The sequence below is a fragment of the Natator depressus genome, chromosome 1, assembly GCF_965152275.1.
Source record: "Natator depressus isolate rNatDep1 chromosome 1, rNatDep2.hap1, whole genome shotgun sequence".
Classification (NCBI taxonomy): Eukaryota; Metazoa; Chordata; order Testudines; family Cheloniidae; genus Natator; species Natator depressus.
This window is the reverse complement of record NC_134234.1, coordinates 50469671-50488088: the sequence shown is the minus strand read 5'-3', so window position 1 is coordinate 50488088 and position 18418 is coordinate 50469671. Positions and strand designations below refer to the sequence as shown.

At 40.8% G+C, this 18418-nt stretch overlaps 1 protein-coding gene across 6 annotated transcripts in view; it reads right to left on the bottom strand.

The window, feature by feature from the left end:
* The window catches only part of NBEA (neurobeachin), an 844329-nt gene that overhangs the window by 378690 nt on the left and 447221 nt on the right, over positions 1-18418 (bottom strand). For all 6 annotated transcript variants that reach the window (XM_074959554.1, XM_074959563.1, XM_074959572.1 and 3 more), the window contains one exon: positions 10816-10880. In XM_074959554.1, the coding sequence (XP_074815655.1) occupies positions 10816-10880 (65 nt within the window). The remainder of the gene's footprint in view (positions 1-10815; positions 10881-18418) is intronic.

Here is an 18418-nt window from a genome sequence, read left to right as displayed (position 1 = left end):
GTCGCTATCTTAAAGCAAAAAAACTTCAAATCCAGACTCTAGCGAGAAACTGCTGAATTGGAATTCATTTGCAAATTGGATACTATTAATTTGGGCTTGAATAGAGACTGGGAGTGGCTAAGTCATTATGCAAGGTAGCCTATCTCCCCTTGTTTTTTTCCTACAACCCCCCCCCCCCCCAAGACGTTCTGGTTAAACTTGGATTATTGCTGTGCACATTGTAAGATGAGCTATTGCCAGCAGGAGAGTGAGTTTGTGTGTGGGGTTTTTGGAGGGGTGTGTGTGTGTGGGGGGGGTGGGGTGGTGAGAAAACCTGGATTAGTGCTGGAAATGACCCACCTTGATTATCATGCGCATTATAAAGAGAGGTTTCAAAGAGGGATGGGCTATTACCAGCAGGAGAGTGAGTTTGTATGTGTGTCTGGGGGGGGGGGGGGAAGGGTGAGAAAACCTGGATTTGTGCTGGAAATGGCCCTCCTTGATGATCACTTTAGATAAGCTGTTAGGAGCAGGACAGTGGGGTGGGAGGAAGTTTTGTTTCATGGTCTCTGTGTGTATATAATGTCTTCTGCAGTTTCCACAATATGCTATGCATCCGATGAAGTGAGCTGTAGCTCACGAAAGCTCATGCTCAAATAAACTGGTTAGTCTCTAAGGTGCCACAAGTCCTCCTTTTCTTTTTTCTTTTTACGAATACAGACTAACACGGCTGTTACTCTGAAACCTGTCATTGTATTTACAGAACACACTATCTTTTATGTACTTTGTTAGGTGAAATTCATTTTGTGCCTTAGCCTGATTTTGTCCTACATGCTTGTGGTATTCTTTTGTATTCATCCTTAGCAATCTGTCCACGTTTCTACTTTTTGTAGAATTCCTTCTTTGATTTTCAGGTAACTGAAGAGCTCCCGACGGCGCCATATTGGCCTCTTATTAGTCTTCCTATCTTTCCTCTGCATCAGAGTAGTTTGCTATTGTGCCTTCAATATTGCCTCTTTGAGAAACTGACAGCTCTCATTTGCTCCCTTTTCTCTTAGATTTTCTTCTTAAGGTACCTTTTCTACCAGTTCTACCAGTTCTCTAACTTGGCTAAAGTTTTCTATTTTGAAGTTCACTGTCTTTATCCTGCAGCTCAAGTCTTTTAGAATCAAGTCTGATGTCTAAAATTTGTAGACAGTTAAGTCTTTTTATGGTGAACTCCCTTTGCATTACGTGCTGAACACAGGTCTAAACTTTCTGGAGGTGACTTACTGAATTGCATTCCAGATAGCTGCTCTGCCTAGGAAAGGGGCTTAACTAATATGTTGAAGCCATCAATACAGTAATCTGAGGCTGTCAGCTTTGAATGATTCAACTACAGGTACCCATGGAACAATGGGTTTTCTACAGAGAGGTGGATGAAGCATAAAAAGGGGTGGTGTTAGGGGGCCAACCATCAGAACTGAAAGTCTTGCAAGAACAAGAGGGCAGCCTGAAACGCCAGCAGACTCTGACTCACAGAAGGGGTGAGATCGACTTGGGGAGGATGCGTCTCAGGACTCTGTTGTTTTACAAAGAGCTGTAACACTCAAGTGCTTTTAAATGTAAAGTAATTGTGGTTAAGAAATTCCTTTGCTAAGTCTGTGTTCCTTGCTTTCCTGCCATGTTGACCCCAAGGAGGTTAAACTAAAAGCCAAGAGTGCCCACAGCCTTGGCCGAACTCTGGGAAAATGTATGCAAGTGACTGGGGAGCTCAGGAAGTCTGATGTGCTTGTTTCAGGGGCTAGAACCACTAGATTGTGGATCCCATGGCCAAAGAAAGGACTCAGGCAAGCGATATAAGCCAGGGAGTGAGCCTTAGAGTCCCAAAGCTAGAAACAGTGAATAGACTTTGCCCAAACTGAGTTGACTTGGAAGCATGTAGGACCATGTGGTTGGACTGCTCACAATAGAATGGTGTCCATACTGGGTCAGGTTGTGACAGTAGTCATTAATCCTCCTACCCAAATGATGTCTTCAGATATGAATTTTCACATTCATCAATTTTCTTTTTTAGTTTTGCTATGTTGCAGTCAGTTCTTGCAAGCAAAATATCTTGCATAGACTGGAAGTAAAGAGGACTCTTAGTTTTTTATATTGCTGGAAAAAAGCCATGCTTATGTCCTGTGACAAAGTTCCTGCTCTACCTTGGTGGGTCTTGCGCTTATTGGCAGATTTGCTCGCCTTGGAGCTTCACGGCAGCCCTCAGCTTGGCCGTTTTTCTGAATTCACAGTCCAGATCGACGACTCCTGTGTCTGACCAGGAGTTGGGAGGATTTGGGGGGAACCTGGGCCCGCCCTCTACTCCGGGTTCCAGCCCAGGGCCCTGTGGAATGCAGCTGTCTAGAGTGCCTCCTGGAACAGCTGTGCGACAGCTACAACTCCCTGAGCTACTTCCCCATGGCCTCCTCCCAACACCTTCTTTATCCTCACCATAGGACTTCCTCCTGGTGTCTGGTAATGCTTGTACACCTCAGTCCTCCAACAGTCCGCGTTCTCACTTTCAGCTCCTAGTGCCTCTTGCTCCCAGCTCCTCACACGCACACCACAAACTGAAGTGAGCTCCTTTTTAAAACCCAGGTGCCCTGATTAGCCTGCCTTAATTGATTCTAGCAGCTTCTTGATTGACTGCAGGTGTTCTAATCAGCCTGTCTTAATGGTCTCCAGTTACCTTACCCAGGGAAAAGGGACCTACTTAGCCTGGGGCTAATATATCTGCCTTCTATTACTCTCCTATAGCCATCTGGTCCGACCCTGTCACAGTCCCCCAATCTTTCTGGATGCTCCAGATAAGTTAAAAAGGCAGCCTATTCCTAAATAGCAACAGTCAAAATGTATTACAGAATGCACATTTGATATAGTTTAGCTAAGATCCCGCTCCCTGTCCCCACTCCTGAAGACCTGCCTGCTTACTTGTCCAGAGGAACAGATGTACTTTCATCAGATGCTCATTGATGAGATCTGCCAAGATGCAACTTAGACAAGCTTTGGAGCTTACACAGAGCTCTGTGTAAGCTTGAAAGCTTCTGTCTCTCACCAACAGAAGTTGGCCCAATAAAAAACATTACCTCACCCACTTTCTGTCTCTAATCTCATTGCTAAACAGTCAGTCCACAACAAACTTGATACACAGCTCTGTCCTTTGCAACATACAACACTAACATCATCAAGCTAGCCCAGTGCTTGGGCAACCTCAACTCATGGATGAAGAATAGCAGACTGAAGCTAAACCCAACCAAGACAGTGATTATGCTGGTTGACAAAGAAAAACATTTTAAGGAATTTTGAGTTATCATGCAGTCTCCTCTGCTTTGAAATGCCAACACACAATTAGTCAGGTCAGTCCACAGTTTAGAAGTGCTTCAAAGTTCTTCACTGATACTGAGCTCTCACATACAAAGCGTAATTCAGTGACACCGCTAACATCTATGTATGAGTAAGACACCGTACCACATCCTCACAACTTGTGACCTGCCTTATTAATAAATTACTGTCATCTCCTGACTAGGACTAGGACATTGCTATGTGTTTAGACATGAAATCATCAATCCTGAGGAAAATACAACTAGTGCAGAATTCAATAACTCAGCTCCTCAAAAACACAGGCTATTGTGAGTATATTAAACCTGTCCTCTGACCAATACACTAGGTCCCCATTCCTCAGAATATCATGTCTACTTCAAGATCTTTGGCCTTATCTTCGGAGCTGGGGGGGTGTAACTAAATGATTACCTAAAGAGAGGCTTCGAGATCAAGACAAGGTTTATAGTTGATAACTCTGTTTCTCTGGTGTCTGAGGCATGCATTACTACCTACAAGGTTATCTTGGACACCACTTGGCCTTCCTTAATTATGCCCTTACGCTGTCCCCTCTACTGCATGAGAGCTCTGTGAAGAAGGGTGTCAACCTGTCCCATGTAAGAAAGTCATTCTTGGCCAGCAGGGCCTGGCAGTTTGCCACATGCAGTGAAACTGAGGAGTGTGCCTTCCTCCCAAATAGGTCACTCATTTGGGGACTGTCTCTTTCGGAGTACCTTTGCTCAACCTTAACTTCTCTTGTACAGCTGACACAACCAAAGGGCATGGATTGGCATGAGTGCAGAAGTACTCAAACCCTAAAGGGGGAACCTAGTACCATTTCTTGACTCATTTTGCTGTTGGTACTATAGTGGATCATATCTGCCACAGAGATTTTAGCTGGATCTAGCAGTCCCTCATCAACAGGGAGCATAATCCTGATTGACCAGAAGCTGACAGTATGTCACACTGCATATGGGATTTCTCTGATATGACCAAAAAGTCTTTATGTCTGGGGTCTCAGCAATCCTCACAAAGAGCTCCTGGAACACTTTAAATACATCCAGTGCCTGGACTGATGCTGGAGATACCACTTCATACAGCAATCATCTTCTTTTTATATTGCATTTGAAAAGCAATGAGCTGAGATTATAAGTGAGATTCAAAAGCCATTCTAATAATTCTGGATTAACCAGATGGATCCTCCTGGTGCCACCACTGCTAGCGTGAATGGGGCAGTTGTCCATGATGTGTTGCATGGTTTGTACCTCATCACAGTCACATTTTGGCAATTCTTTGATTTTCCATTTGTGGAGGAAATTCCACACCTTCTCTGCATTGTCTGAATGCAATTAAGTACAGTCCAATGCTTCCTGGGATTCTGGCTTCTCTGTACTCCTTTCATTGGATCTTCAATCAAGTCTTTGTTTGGGACATCACAAGTGGCCTCCTGATTCAAGTCAGTAAGTGTGGCGTCCTTTCTATTGGCCTGTAATGTTGGCGTGTGTATCCAGAAATGCGTCCTGGATTTGAGTTGCGAGGGTGGCAGTGAATTGAAAACTTGTATCAGCAGGTCCGGAGCAACCAGAATCTTCTTGTACTCCTGGACCACGGAGCAACCAGAATCTTCTTGTACTCCCGGACCACAGCATTGTCTCACTTGATGTTGGCAGGCGCAATGCCCGCCAAAACTCGAAGCCACAGTATTGGCATTGATTTGAGAAAGCCGTTAAACATTCCTAAGTATGGCATTAATTCAGTGTCAACAATATTAGCATGAGAGCTGTTGCACGAGACTGGTGGACAATATTCCACTGTTGGCAAGAGCCTAGCTTGTATTGACGTTTGAAGTGTGTGCACATTATATCCCCAGCATGTGCCAGAAAGTTTCTGGATGATGTTAAGCCTTGTCTTTATCTTCTTTAGGGGTTGTCAAGGTGTTGGCTAGAGCTCAGTGTCTGATTACAGGTAACGCCAACGTACTGTGGATTGTGGCCACACGAAAGAGGCAGACAAGAAAAGTCTACTTTCAGAGGCACTTTGGCCTCATGGTTACTCAAGTGGAAGGCAGAGAACAAGTGTTTTTGAAGCATTGGGTTTCAGTTGCCAAGCTTTGAAGTACATCTTAAGTGTCTGGAAGTCATCATTCATGACTTTTTCTGTGGCCTTCAGAGAGAACACTTGTGTTGTTAGTTCAATGTCATTTGCAGAGATGAATTTACAAGATGATGGGACTGGAATGTCACTGGTATAGAGATTGAACAATGCAGGTGCTAAAACATATCCCTATGGGAGGCTGTTGTTCAATCTCTGTGATTTACTGGCAGATGTGCTAAGGTGTACGGTAAATCTTCTGTTATTCAGCATCTAGGTGATGAGTCTGATGGTTGATTCACATGGGAAAGCTAATGATAACTTCAGCATGAGACCTTTGCACCATACAGTATTTTATTCAGAAAAAAAAGGTCTATGAATGCTGATGTTTGTAATTTTCACTGATAATCAGATTCTAGGTAGCTGGTTAAGGTCACAGCAGTTGTGACCAGTTCTAAATCCAGCCTGCTCTTTGGGAACCAGTTGCTCCAGTGTCAGCTGTAACTTTAAAAGTAGGAACTACTCCAACAGTTAAAGCAACTAGTAAGGAGGGAGATGGGCTGGTAGCTTTTTAGGTCAGTGGCCTCTTTTCTGGCTTAAAATGGCTATAAACTTGGTTACCTTCCACACTTTTGATATAATACTAGAAGACTGGATGTTGCTGAAGAAGCCTACCAGCCGCTTTCTTGCTTTTGGACCAAGTTCTTCAAGAATTCTGGATACAGTCTGTTCATTCCGCCCTATTTTCTGATTTAGTGTTGGAAACACCCTTGGTCCACTTCATCTACTATGTAGGGGGCAGAAAGAGGTGAAGTCACCAGGTGCTGATTTAGTGCACAGTAAAGTTGTTTGTGGACTTGCCACCTAATGTTTTAGTCATCGGCACAAGGGAGTTGGCAATTAACTGCATAGAGATGGCATGTGCACTTAGTTGAGGTAGTTTGTAGGCTGCTGGAGCCACACTGCCTAAAAGACAGAGGAGCTTCTAGGCTTTGTGACTTGACCCAGTGAAGTCAAGCACCATCACCATTTCATACCACCTTGTTCTTGCTGAGTTCAAAGATTCAAGCAATACCATTGCAATTACAGGGCTTTTGTTGGCTTGACATTGGTGGAAGAGTGCCTCGCTCTCTTCTGTCCAACAAGGAGTTGTGACATCACCCAGGGTACAATCTGAACTGTTGAACACCTGTGTCCCCTCAGTTCTCCAATCTGGGGTGCAGGTGTACCTCTAGTGAGTTCCACATTGATACATACTCAAAAGAAGAATAGTACATATAAATGCTTTTGATTGAACTGCGGTTTTCTTAAGGTCCTCAAAGACTGCTTACTATTTTTTATGCTAAATATTTTTCACTGGTATGTACTGTGTATCATTGTTAAAAAGTTTCATCACTTTCATTATTGGCTGTCATTAGTTTGGCTCTGAGCCAATGTATTTCCAAATAATTTTACATTTATATTTCAGCAAATAAATGGAAATTTGAAATCCTAATTTTCAGGGAATGCTATAACAGCTGTTAATGGGGTTCTTGATTTGTGAGACTACTACCATCAACGCTGCATATTCCCAATGTGAAATGAATTAAAGAGGCATGCATAAAGCTGATAATTTACAATCAAATCCATAACTACAAAATGGGGAATAACTGACTAGGAGATGGTAGTACTGCTGAAAAGGATCTGGGGGTTGCAGTGGATCACAAATTGAACATGAGTCAACAATGTGACGCAGTTGCAAAAAAGGCTAACAACATTCAGAGGTGCATTAACAAGAGTGTTGTATATAAGACATGGAAGGTGATTGTCCTGCTCTACTCAGGAATGGTGAGGATTGATGGCTGGAATACTGTGCCCAATTCTGGGTGCCACACTTTAGGACACATGGACAAATTGGAGAGATTCCAAAGGAGAACAACACAAATGATGAAAGATTTTGAAAACCTGACCTATGAGGAAAGGTTTAAAAAAACTGTGCATGTTTCGTCCTGAGAAAAGGAGACTGGTGGGGACCTGATAGTCTTCCAGTGTGTTAAGGATTGTTATAAAGAAGATGATCAGTTATTCTCCTTGTCCACTGAAGACAGACCAAGGAATAGTTGGCTTAATCTGCAGCAAGGAGATTTAGATTAGATATTAGGGAAAACTTTCTAACTATAGGAGTAGTTTAGATCTGGCGCAGGCTTCCAAGGAAGGCTGTGGAATCCCCATCACTGGAGGTTTTAACAACAGGTTGGACAAACACATGTATAGTGAGGAGGGATAGCTCAGTGGTTTGAGCATTGGCCTGCTAAACCCAGGGTTATGAGTTCACTACTTGAGGGGGCCATTTGGGATCTGGGGCAAAAATGGGGGAATGGTCCTGCTTTGAGCAGGGGTTGGACTAGATGAGGTCCCTTCCAACCCTGATATTCTATGATTCTATGTCAGGGATGGTCTAGGTGTACTTAGCCTTGCCTCAACACTTTGATGATATTTCAAGGTCCTTACAGCCCTACATTTCTATGATTCTAAGGACTGAAAAATTTTGCAGCGGCAATGTTCTTTTACAAATTGATATTTAATGGAATTTTCCTAGAAGATATTCTTCTTGCAAATATTACATTTATGTTATAACCAGAAGCTCTTTTTATACTGAAAACTACTAAAATAGTGCCTATGAATAAAACTTAACAATTATGCAACTTTTTAATTTTAATTTTCAAACATTAACTAATCCTCATAACAGCCCTTTGAGGCAGGTAAGTATTATCTCAATTTTAGAGATGGGAAAACTGAGACAGAGGTAACATAACTTGTCTAGGATTAGAGAGAGAGTCAGGAACAGAATCAGAAATAAACTCAGGAGTACCTGGGTAGTAATCCCATGTTCCTATAACTGGAAAATAGTGCCAGAATGTCATGTAAATCATAACTACCCAAATAAAAGCAGTTCAGACATCTATAGCACAACACTACCTTGAGTAAGCTAAAATACAAATATACTAATACACATTATTAAAAAACAGGATGCTATTTATCAAAACCCAAGCAACAGGAATGTGGACAATATGTTTTTACTTTAGGAGTCAAAACTAATTATTATAATGAAAAGTCTTGTTTCATTATATTTCCAGTGAAGTCATTAAAGATTACAATGATACACAAATGTTTTGATGCAAAAACAACAAACAGGAAATCAAAATTAGGAAATCTTTTAATAACATCCATATTTTAAAACCTGAAGTTAGTGTAAGACTGAATGATTTAAAATTATGAACTACTCCCCTTGTATTTTTAATTTTGTTAAAAAAAGATGAGCTAGGCAGGGTTTATTTTGGTGAAACTGTTGATTTATTAAATAGATCATTCACAATCTAATTCAGACTTTTAAACTATTCTTAGTCTTCAATTTGCACTTTAATAATTTAAAATCCAGTCGTTATTGCATAGTGATTATATGCAATTTTACATCCCATTAACCGTGCTTTGTTTTAATTATAAAGACCCTTTGTTAGATTCCTTTAAATGATCCAGTTTATAATTTCAGGCTGTCCTAGGGAGCACTTTAATTCAGCTGCACATTCATCAACTGTTTATGTCCTGTTAATTGTTGACAACTGCACAATTGCATTCTCTAGCTATGATTGATGAATCACATTCACAAGTTTAGCTATTAAGTAGAATAAATATTTATAACAATTTCCACTTAAAGGATTGTTATCTTTATCCCCAGAAGGGTAAATTAAAAACTGATCTGCTAACTGTGGAGGAGAACAAGTGTCCTAGTAATACACACACACATATTCTGAAACATACCTTTGACAAAAATATGTTGAAGATGATGTACCTATGGATAGTTTGGTTAGATATTCATTTGATTGGACCGAAAGAGCAAGTTCTTTAATACTGCTCCTTTTGCTTTGAAGGTTACTGCTAGATGGATATACACAGTCCACTGATATTTCACAGTTATTACATATGAACTTAAAAAATGCGGTTTATACATTTTTTTTCAGTAGTGTAATTTTATCGAGTGTGCAATAATCAGATCTGATTTTACTATCAGATGTTGTAAACAAAAAAAAAATGTGGGTGAGTTTTCCAGCTAAAATGGTTAAGTTTAAAAATCATGGGAGACAAGCCAAGAAATTTGGACAAAACTATAGAAACCAGGTTTACTGTACAGTTTACTATCATTTAATATTTATACGACAATAGTCTTCAATAAATGATCCAGTCAGGATCATTTCCCCATTGTGATAGGTGCTCTACAAACACATACGAAGACATGATTCCTGCCCAGAAGAATTTAGTCACATGGGCCAGATTCTCAGATGATGTATATCAGTGTAGCTTCATTGCCTTCAAGAGGGTTGTGCTTATTTACCCCAACTGAAAATCTAGCCCAAGTGTATAAACTTAGTTTCTAGATAGAGCTGTTTGCTGCATTATTTTTCGGTGTTTACTAGTCATCCTACGGCAAGAATGTACAACTGAACCGCATATGAATATATCATACAATTAGACAAAAAATTATGCTCCTTCAATAAAGATAACGTTTCAACAAGGGAAGATTTGATGTTTCTGTATTGTTAATGTCATACTACCAGTAAAAATGAAACTATAAAACAAACCGGCAAAAAAATCTTCAATAAGTGTATTATTATGAAGATTTTTGTTCAGCACCACATATATCATCATCAAAGACATCTAGGTTTAAAAGGCTTCTACTCCCGGGTCAATAGAAGCTATACAGGCAATGGAGGTGATGACTACATCTGCCTTGGAATATCTTCTGCCAGCTAAGCCAGAGAGTGTACCATTATTGCTCAGCTGGCTGGACAGAGAGTATTGAAAAATGATGGCACAGGACAAAAGATAAAAGCAGACACAGAGCAAAGTAACATTAAGATTACTCTAGTGTTAATAAAGTATCTTAACTGCTTGTAAAACTAGGTAGCTCACATAAATTTGATGTTCAATCTGTTTTATGTAGTACCTTAGATAGAACCAAGTAGTCTAGATAAAATAATTTCTAATCAACTGAGAGTATAAGGAAGTGCATCTGTACAATGAATACTGTGCTCCTAAAACAGATGGAGTGGCAGATGGGTTTACAGATTGGGCTCCCTAGATCCTCTGTGTAAAACAACCTTGCTACTCAGTAGGATAATGGCTCAAATCTCAAATAAACCTCAAACCTTTACACAGCACACAGGGTGTTTTCAGTCAATTATTAAGAGTTTAACATTTTATACCTTACTAAATTAAATATTTGCTTTGCACAGTATTTGTGCAGTAAATTTCTTTTAATTAAAATGGCCTTTTCTCGAGTCTTTCTGGAGCAGATGGTGAGAAAGTAGTATCACCCAATGGAATGAAATGCAAAATGACTACTTGTCCAAAAGCTTTAAAATTAATTACCTTCCTTCATTGATGAGCTCAATAAACGCCAGTCCTGCATTCTTCTGAATAGAATTCTGCCATTCCTAAAGGGAAAAGAATACCATGTTTAAAAAGCAGCAAGGAATTTTAACAGGAAGCCTGAATTTGACCTTGATGAGTGTCTGAGGATTATCTGATCAACATTTTGCATGGGATTGTCTGCCCACCATATGCTTTGTCTTTTAAAATACACCCTCGTACTTCTGTAACATAATAACTGAAATTCTATCAGTGGTAGATGAGCAGCCAATATAACAATTAACTGAAAAGTATGGAAAATAACTATTAAAGATGACTTAGATTACCATTAACAAATCAAATTCTATTAACATGAAAAAATATTTCAAATATTCTCCTCAGTTTCAACCCGCCAGTGCCACTTTAGAAATTGAATGTAGTCACTATCCAGTCCCAATATGCTCTAAATATTCAGGAGTAGCCGTTTTCCATGTATTTGGAGGGAAGCAAAGAGGTGGGAACAATTGGGATGCTTTGAAGAAGCCAGACCTAACTGGCCCTCCTGCTCTCATCTGATAGGAAACCATTATTATAACTGGTCTATCCTCCCACTTTGCCTGGCATCCCTGACTGCTTGATCCAATCTCTTCTCTCAAGGGGGAAGAAGCAGTACAAGACTTCCTGGCATGAAGTTCACAGTACTTCTGTTCATTTGCTTATAGAAGTGCGGTATGTGAGTAGAGTTAGGCTGGCTGCATTAGGCTAAGAGGTGTCAGTAACAGAGAATTGTACTTAAAAATAGTGTGTTGTTATTGCTTCCATTTAGCTGAAACCTTAATTTTTGAATTGTACAGGGACTGTATTTATTTCTCTATTGTCTTTGCATTTTTTACTTTTTATTATTTGACTGTATTTCCACAGTGTTTCTTTTAAACCCTCCATTTTTATTGTCTTTTTTAAAAAATAAGGGCCTGACATGTCACACTGCTCCCTGTGTAGTGAATCATACCTGTGCAAAGTGGATGTAAAATGCTACCATTCTGATTTGGTAGCATTTTACACCCACTTTGCACAGGTGGATATGACTGCACAAGGTGCAAAGAAGCACTAGAGAACCATCACTACAGTTAATATCAGTTTACTTGATATGGTCTTCCAAGTTAACCTTTGACAATATCTTGCTTTTTGATATTAAATGTGAAATGCTCAGGGACAATGTGTTAAATTTTCTGATAGTAGTAAAAGTAAAAGGTAACATTTTCAATAACAAGATTCAACAACTAAAATTTTTCTGATTATAAAGATTAGAGACCCTTAAAGTCCTCCAATGTCTATATTTTTCTCAACAAACTCTAGTAAGTGAATAAGTAGACTTTAGGAGTTCTAAAAATCATCCTGCAATTCTCATTCCACTATAAGAAAGAGCTGAAATCTCAATTAATATTATCTTTATTGTAGTCCTCTCTTGTCTGTCTCCCCAGTAACTTAATTAGTCTGAATATTTTATTTCTTCCTTCATTTTTATTGCAACATTGAACCTTAATTGAATATTCAATTCTAAGATTTTAATAACCTAGTTAATTCCTCAATTACAGTACCTTAATCATAACTTCTTTTCAGAGAAACAATTCAATTATTTTGGTCCTTTTGTTTCTGTTCCTTGAATATGCCTGGAAAAATAAGTCTATGAGGTCAACTCTATAGTTGTGACCTTCCTTTTTCGGGGGGCAGGTTCTCTGGGTTTTATAAAAACTGTCCAGGCTTCATGAAATCAATGTAGTTTAACCCTAGGATTATCCTTGATTTGAATTTCATATTGCAAGATTTCTTACTAATGGGGTAGTCACATCACATCTCTAAAATCATGACCTAAACCATCTTCAAAGTAAAGGCTCATAGGAAATTTCATTTTGATTACAGAAAGTGTTTCCTTAAGGCAGAAAGAATGGATCTGGAGAGGGAATGAAGCCTAAACAAACTTGCCAATACTGATCAGAGTGAGGATTAGGATCTAAGCACTCCAACTCCCTCCCATTACCTTTATTACCATTACCTTTACCCTCCTTCATCCCCTCCCCACCACCCTCATTCCTACTGTTAGGGTAGACATAAGATAGAAAATATGGACCTGAGAAATTATTTTTCCAGGTTCTGCAGCTAACTGCTGATGAGCGAGAAGAAAAGACATGAGGTTACATGTGGGCTAGTCCTCCATGTAAATTTTAAGCCAATTTTAGGACTCTTATCAAAGACGCCTCCTTGTACTTGCCTACTCTCATAATAAATGAGTTCCAGAATGACTGGCAACAGGCTCCTGGAAGGCAACCAGCAAATATGGGGACCTCTTGGGATATTAGGTAAATCACGGCAATGAAAGAGTGTTAGGAACTTTTGAAGCAAAATCTGTATGAATCTCATTTTCCAAGTGAGGCTTTTTATAGATGGCACAAAGATGCCATCATGGTGGGTACAGTCTGGGGAGACTAAGGCTTCAGCTGCCTTTTATCTCCTTGACCTGCAGAGAAACTTATGTTCACCTTTTTCTGTCTCCCTTTGAAGCACAGAGAGCCATTTGTCATGGAGTCTGCAATTATACTCTGCAAAAATTGACAAATTTAAATGATATATTATTAACCCCAATGTCCACTATGGAACGATTAGTTCATCTCCACATTTTCAAGATTTTATCTGGTTTACACGTCTGAAAAATTTATATTAACCTTTGTAAGTCAGGATTTTCTGAAGTGTAGCAGACTACACTTGTGAGGTGGAGGGTGAGAGCTAATAGACACGACTCCATGCATTCTGTCCTCCTGGAACCAGCTAGCTCTCTCCACTCTTCAGGATGTACCACATGGCTGTTTCCTACCTATAAGGTCTTTGCAGGATATATCCAGTATAAGCCTTTGCCACTCTGGTATCTAAAACCATTCACAAATACAAATGTCCTGATAGGGCAGTCAGTGAGAAATATCTTGACAGATTAGGAAGTGAGGGGATAGAAGGTACTATAGTTTTCTCTTTTATGACTGGTCTGGTAGGAGCACAGAGGATGCCCAAATCAGGATGTCATTGAGATAGGCATAGAGGTATATCACTTCCAGATAAAAACTAGCCCCTGGAACAACCAGGATCTTCATGAAGACCTAGGTATGAATGAGGCACCAAAGACAAGAAAGTGCTGATCACTGAGGGCAAATCAGAGAAATTGACAGTACCATGGGTGTGGGGATATACAGGCAGGTGTTCCACAGAACAATCTAGCAAAGGAAATTGGCCAGCATGAAGAAATGAATAAACTCTGAAACTTACATTAACAGAGGCAGATGCTCAGGATATGGAGGTCGAGGATGGGCCAGAAGACATTCCCACCATGAATAAGGATTTAATGGGAGTAAAGTCCCACTTCTCTTGCTTGCAGTTGGGAGACCAGGCAAATGACTCTTTCCAGAGGATCCTGAATTTTAGAGTGCAAGGCACAGGCACTCGTGTAAGGCTGAGAGAGATAAAAGGCTCAAAGGGAAAAGAAGCTCTTTGCTTCCTCTATAGATGGGAAGAGCTAGCTCTGTCAAGATTAATTTACATACTATAATTCAATCCAGTGCTGATCTGTACAGTGCACTATGCTTTATTGTTTTGGAGTTTGTTTGTGATCTTGTTTTGGAAATATTAAATAGTGCATGTAAATATAGTTATGTATGGATGAGAGACTGTGAAAGATATAATCTGGGGAAAGCGTGTCATCCTGACAAAACAGGTTGTGAACACTGGGTAGTGAGCCCAAATTCAACTAACAAACCAGAAATTCTGCCACAGCGACCAAACATTCTGTACAGACTTTGCCTTGTTTTGGGTTTCCTATCCAAATATTCTGGACCCTATGCGGAGATGTCTTTGTTGAATCAGAACTGTGCAGCAGCTGAGCTAGGTGAGCTGACTTTGATCTGTGGCTGCCTGGTTCTGGTGCAGTGGGGCAAGACCTGTTAGTGAGGACACTGCTGGACTGCAGCAGACAGGTTAAGGGAAGCCTCTTCCTAGATGGATTCTAACTGGATTCATGACAGAGGTTTAGATGGGTGAGAACTAATTTGTGAACAACAGTTTTAGGCCTCAATAAGCTGGGGGCAATTAATAACTGGGACTTTGGAGTCAACCATTCCCTCCACAACACTGCTGGGATTTTGCTAACTTCATTGTATTATGTAAATAGGTATCTGTTGTGCTTTTCCAAATAAAAAGTATATGTGGTTTCCTATTCCCAAGAATTCCTCAGTGTTGTCAAGTAGGGAATAAACACCTATAAAAGTCACCAGGGTATATATATTTTGAGATCCTAAACCCGGAGGGTGGATAAGATTTAAACAGTGGCTCATTTATTTATTTTAAATGTGAGACCAAGACATGATCTGAATCTGGCCCGTACCCTCCTCTCCCTCTACTTACTTTCAAATGAGGTCCCAAAGCAAATTCTTGCACTTCTCTTCTCTTCCAGCTCCTCCCCTAACTCTTTCTGGTGTCATAAACCAGCCTCTTGCTTTTATAGTTTGTCCTCCACCAATTTCAGGGCTGATCCAGAACCTGAAGACTGAACTACAACCATCTATCCCCCTCTGCTCTGCTAACCCATCTTAACTGCCCTGAGCTGAGACTAGTCCAGCATTTTTCCCCTGGGTACATCACAGGATTTGAGCTCCGTCCTCTCAGGAAACATAGGTGAGAGAAATTGTCTCAAAGGGTTCCTACATTGGTTACCTCCCACATCCCCACTCCAAGTGTAATCTTTCTGCTTGGTGTCATTAGCAGTAATAAGGACCAGGTTCAGATGATGTCTAACACTTCCATTTAAAATAAATAAAATGAGTCCCTACTTAAAAACATTTGCAGACCCAACAGCTCTCTACTAAGGCAGTCTGGCTCTGGGGGTGGCTTTACTTTTTTATTCATGTCAGGCTTAATATTGCAGAGGGGGCCCCAGCTTCAGTCTCTGCCTGTTCTGGTCCACTGTAGTGTTTGTCCACTCAAACACACCCCTTCAAGGACCTTGATACCCTTATAAGGAAATCCCTGAGTTTGGATTTTGCACCCACCTTGGTGTTCCAGTTCCTCAGGAAAGAAGGACTTGTAAAGGGAGAACCATTCCTAAGGGACCACTTGGAAAACCAGGACCTGTAGCAGGTCAGGCTGTGATTGAAAGAGTTGTGCAGTAACAACTCAGGTTGTTTGTAGTAACTGGAGGTTGTCAAATAGTTTATGAGGAGCCGATACACCTTGCACTTCGGAGACAACAAAGATGCCAAGATCCATAATCAAAGTTATATTTGTGACTTCCTAGAATATTCTACTTGTACAACTGAACCTTTGAAATGCCTTAAGGAGCACAAAGAGTAAAGGACAGGCACGCCTTTGTACAGACTATAGAGCAAATAAATAAATAAATAAAAATGAATTGCTTATTCTGAAAGAATACTGCAGTCTAACAGATGTCACTATTAGGAGGATCATTCTTATATACAGCAGCCTAAATGTATAGATTCTTAATTACAAACCATTAGCTTCAATTATTTCCCCTTGTAGAATGCCAAACAAATTCCTCTCCCTTCCTTGATGTTTACATGCTTCAAATATTTGCAAATGGTTTTCATGTTACAGTCCTGTCCAAATTATACACATTTAAATTGAATCCTGCAAACACTTACGCATGTGTTTGATTTGAAGTCAACGGGATTACTCATATGCTTAAAGTGAAGCACGTCTAAATGTTTGCAGGACTGTCACATGCTGTAATTAATCACATGTTTAAGTGTTTAAAAGTCTGGAGTTACTTCATATAAGGGTTTATCTAGATCAGAAAGTTGCACCAATTTAATTCTGTTTTTAAATTGATATAGAATGCAAATACCTGTGTGGGCACTCTAATTTTGCTTTAAGAGTGGCTTACTAGGGTTTATCCTAAACCTGTTCCTAAGGCCTGGTCTACACTACAAGTTTACGTCGAATTTAGCAGCATTAAATTGAATTAACCCTACACCCATCCACACAACGAAGCCATTTTTTTCGACATAAAGGGCTCTTAAAACCGATTTCTGTACTCCTCCCCAATGAGGGGATTAGCGCTGAAATCAACATCGCCGTTTCAAATTAGGGTTAGTGTGGATGCAATTCGAAGGTATTGCCCTCCGGGAGCTATCCCACAGTGTACCATTGTGACCTCCCTGGACAGCACTCTGAACTCGGATGCACTGGCCAGGTGTACAGGAAAAGCCCTGGGAACTTTTAAATCTCATTTCCTGTTTGGCCAGGCGAGCTTATCAGCACAGGTGACCATGCAGTCCCAGATTCGAAAAAGAGCTCCAGCGTGGACCTAATGGGAGGTACTGGATCTGATCGCAGTATGGGGAGAGGAATCCGTGCTATCAGAACTATGTTCCAAAAGACAAAATGCCAAAACATTTCAAAAAATCTCCGAGGCCATGAGGGACAGAGGCTACAGCAGGGACACAACACAGTGTCGCGTGAAACTTAAGTCGCTCAGACAAGCGTACCAGAAAATCAAAGAATCAAACAGACGCTCCAGGACAGAGCCCCAGACATGCCGCTTCTACGCTGAGCTGCATGCAATTCTGGGGGGTGGGGCACCACCACTACCCCATCCCTGTCCATGGACTTTGATGATGGGGTACTCTCCGCCATGCCTGAGGATTTTGTGGATGGGGAAGTTGAGGAGGAGGAGGAGGACGAGCTTGAGGAGAGCACCCAGCACACCATTCTCCCCAACAACCAGGATCTTTTTATCACCCTGACTGAAATACCCTTCCAACCCAACCAAGCCGGAGAAAGGACCTCTGGTGAGTGTACCTTTTTAAATAATACATGTTATAAAAGCAAGCGTTTTTTAATGATTAAGTAGCCCTGAGGACTTGGGATGCATTCGTGGCCAGTACAGCTACTGGAAAAGTCTGTTAACATGTCTGAGGATGGAGCGGAAATCCTCCAGGGACATGTCCATGAAGCTCTCCTGGAGGTACTCTAAAAGCCTTTGCAGAAGGTTTCTGGGGAGAGCAGCCTTATTCCGTCCTCCATGGTAGGACACTTTACCATGCCATGCTAGTAGCAAGTAATCTGGTATCATTGTATAAAAAAGCCTGGCAGCATATAGTCCCGATGTTTGCTGGCATTCAAGCAACATCCGTTCTTTCATCTCTCTTCCCAGATACCAGCCACACGGTGGGGGGAGGGGTAAAGCAATCATCCCAGAGAATTGGATGCGGGAGGAGGGGGAGTTAGTTTGGTTTCTGCTGCTGCACATTAACAGGAAAACCACAGCACTAAATGGCCAACTCAACGTGCTTTGCTTAGTATGGGAGAGGAAGGTGCTGCTGTTATGAAGGTTGCAGAAGCCGAAAGACTATGGCTTACCATGGCCGCCTGCAAGCCGAATTCTGTTGCCCGGCACTGCGTGTGTGATCTCTAACACCAAAGCCGCAGGCACTCAATATAAGATGCAAAATGCGACCTTGTACCAAAATCACATGTGCTATGTAATGTGAATAGTGTTGTTCACCGTGAAAGCGTATAGCCATTGTTCTGTAAAATGTATCTTTTAAAATACTTCACTCCCTTTTTT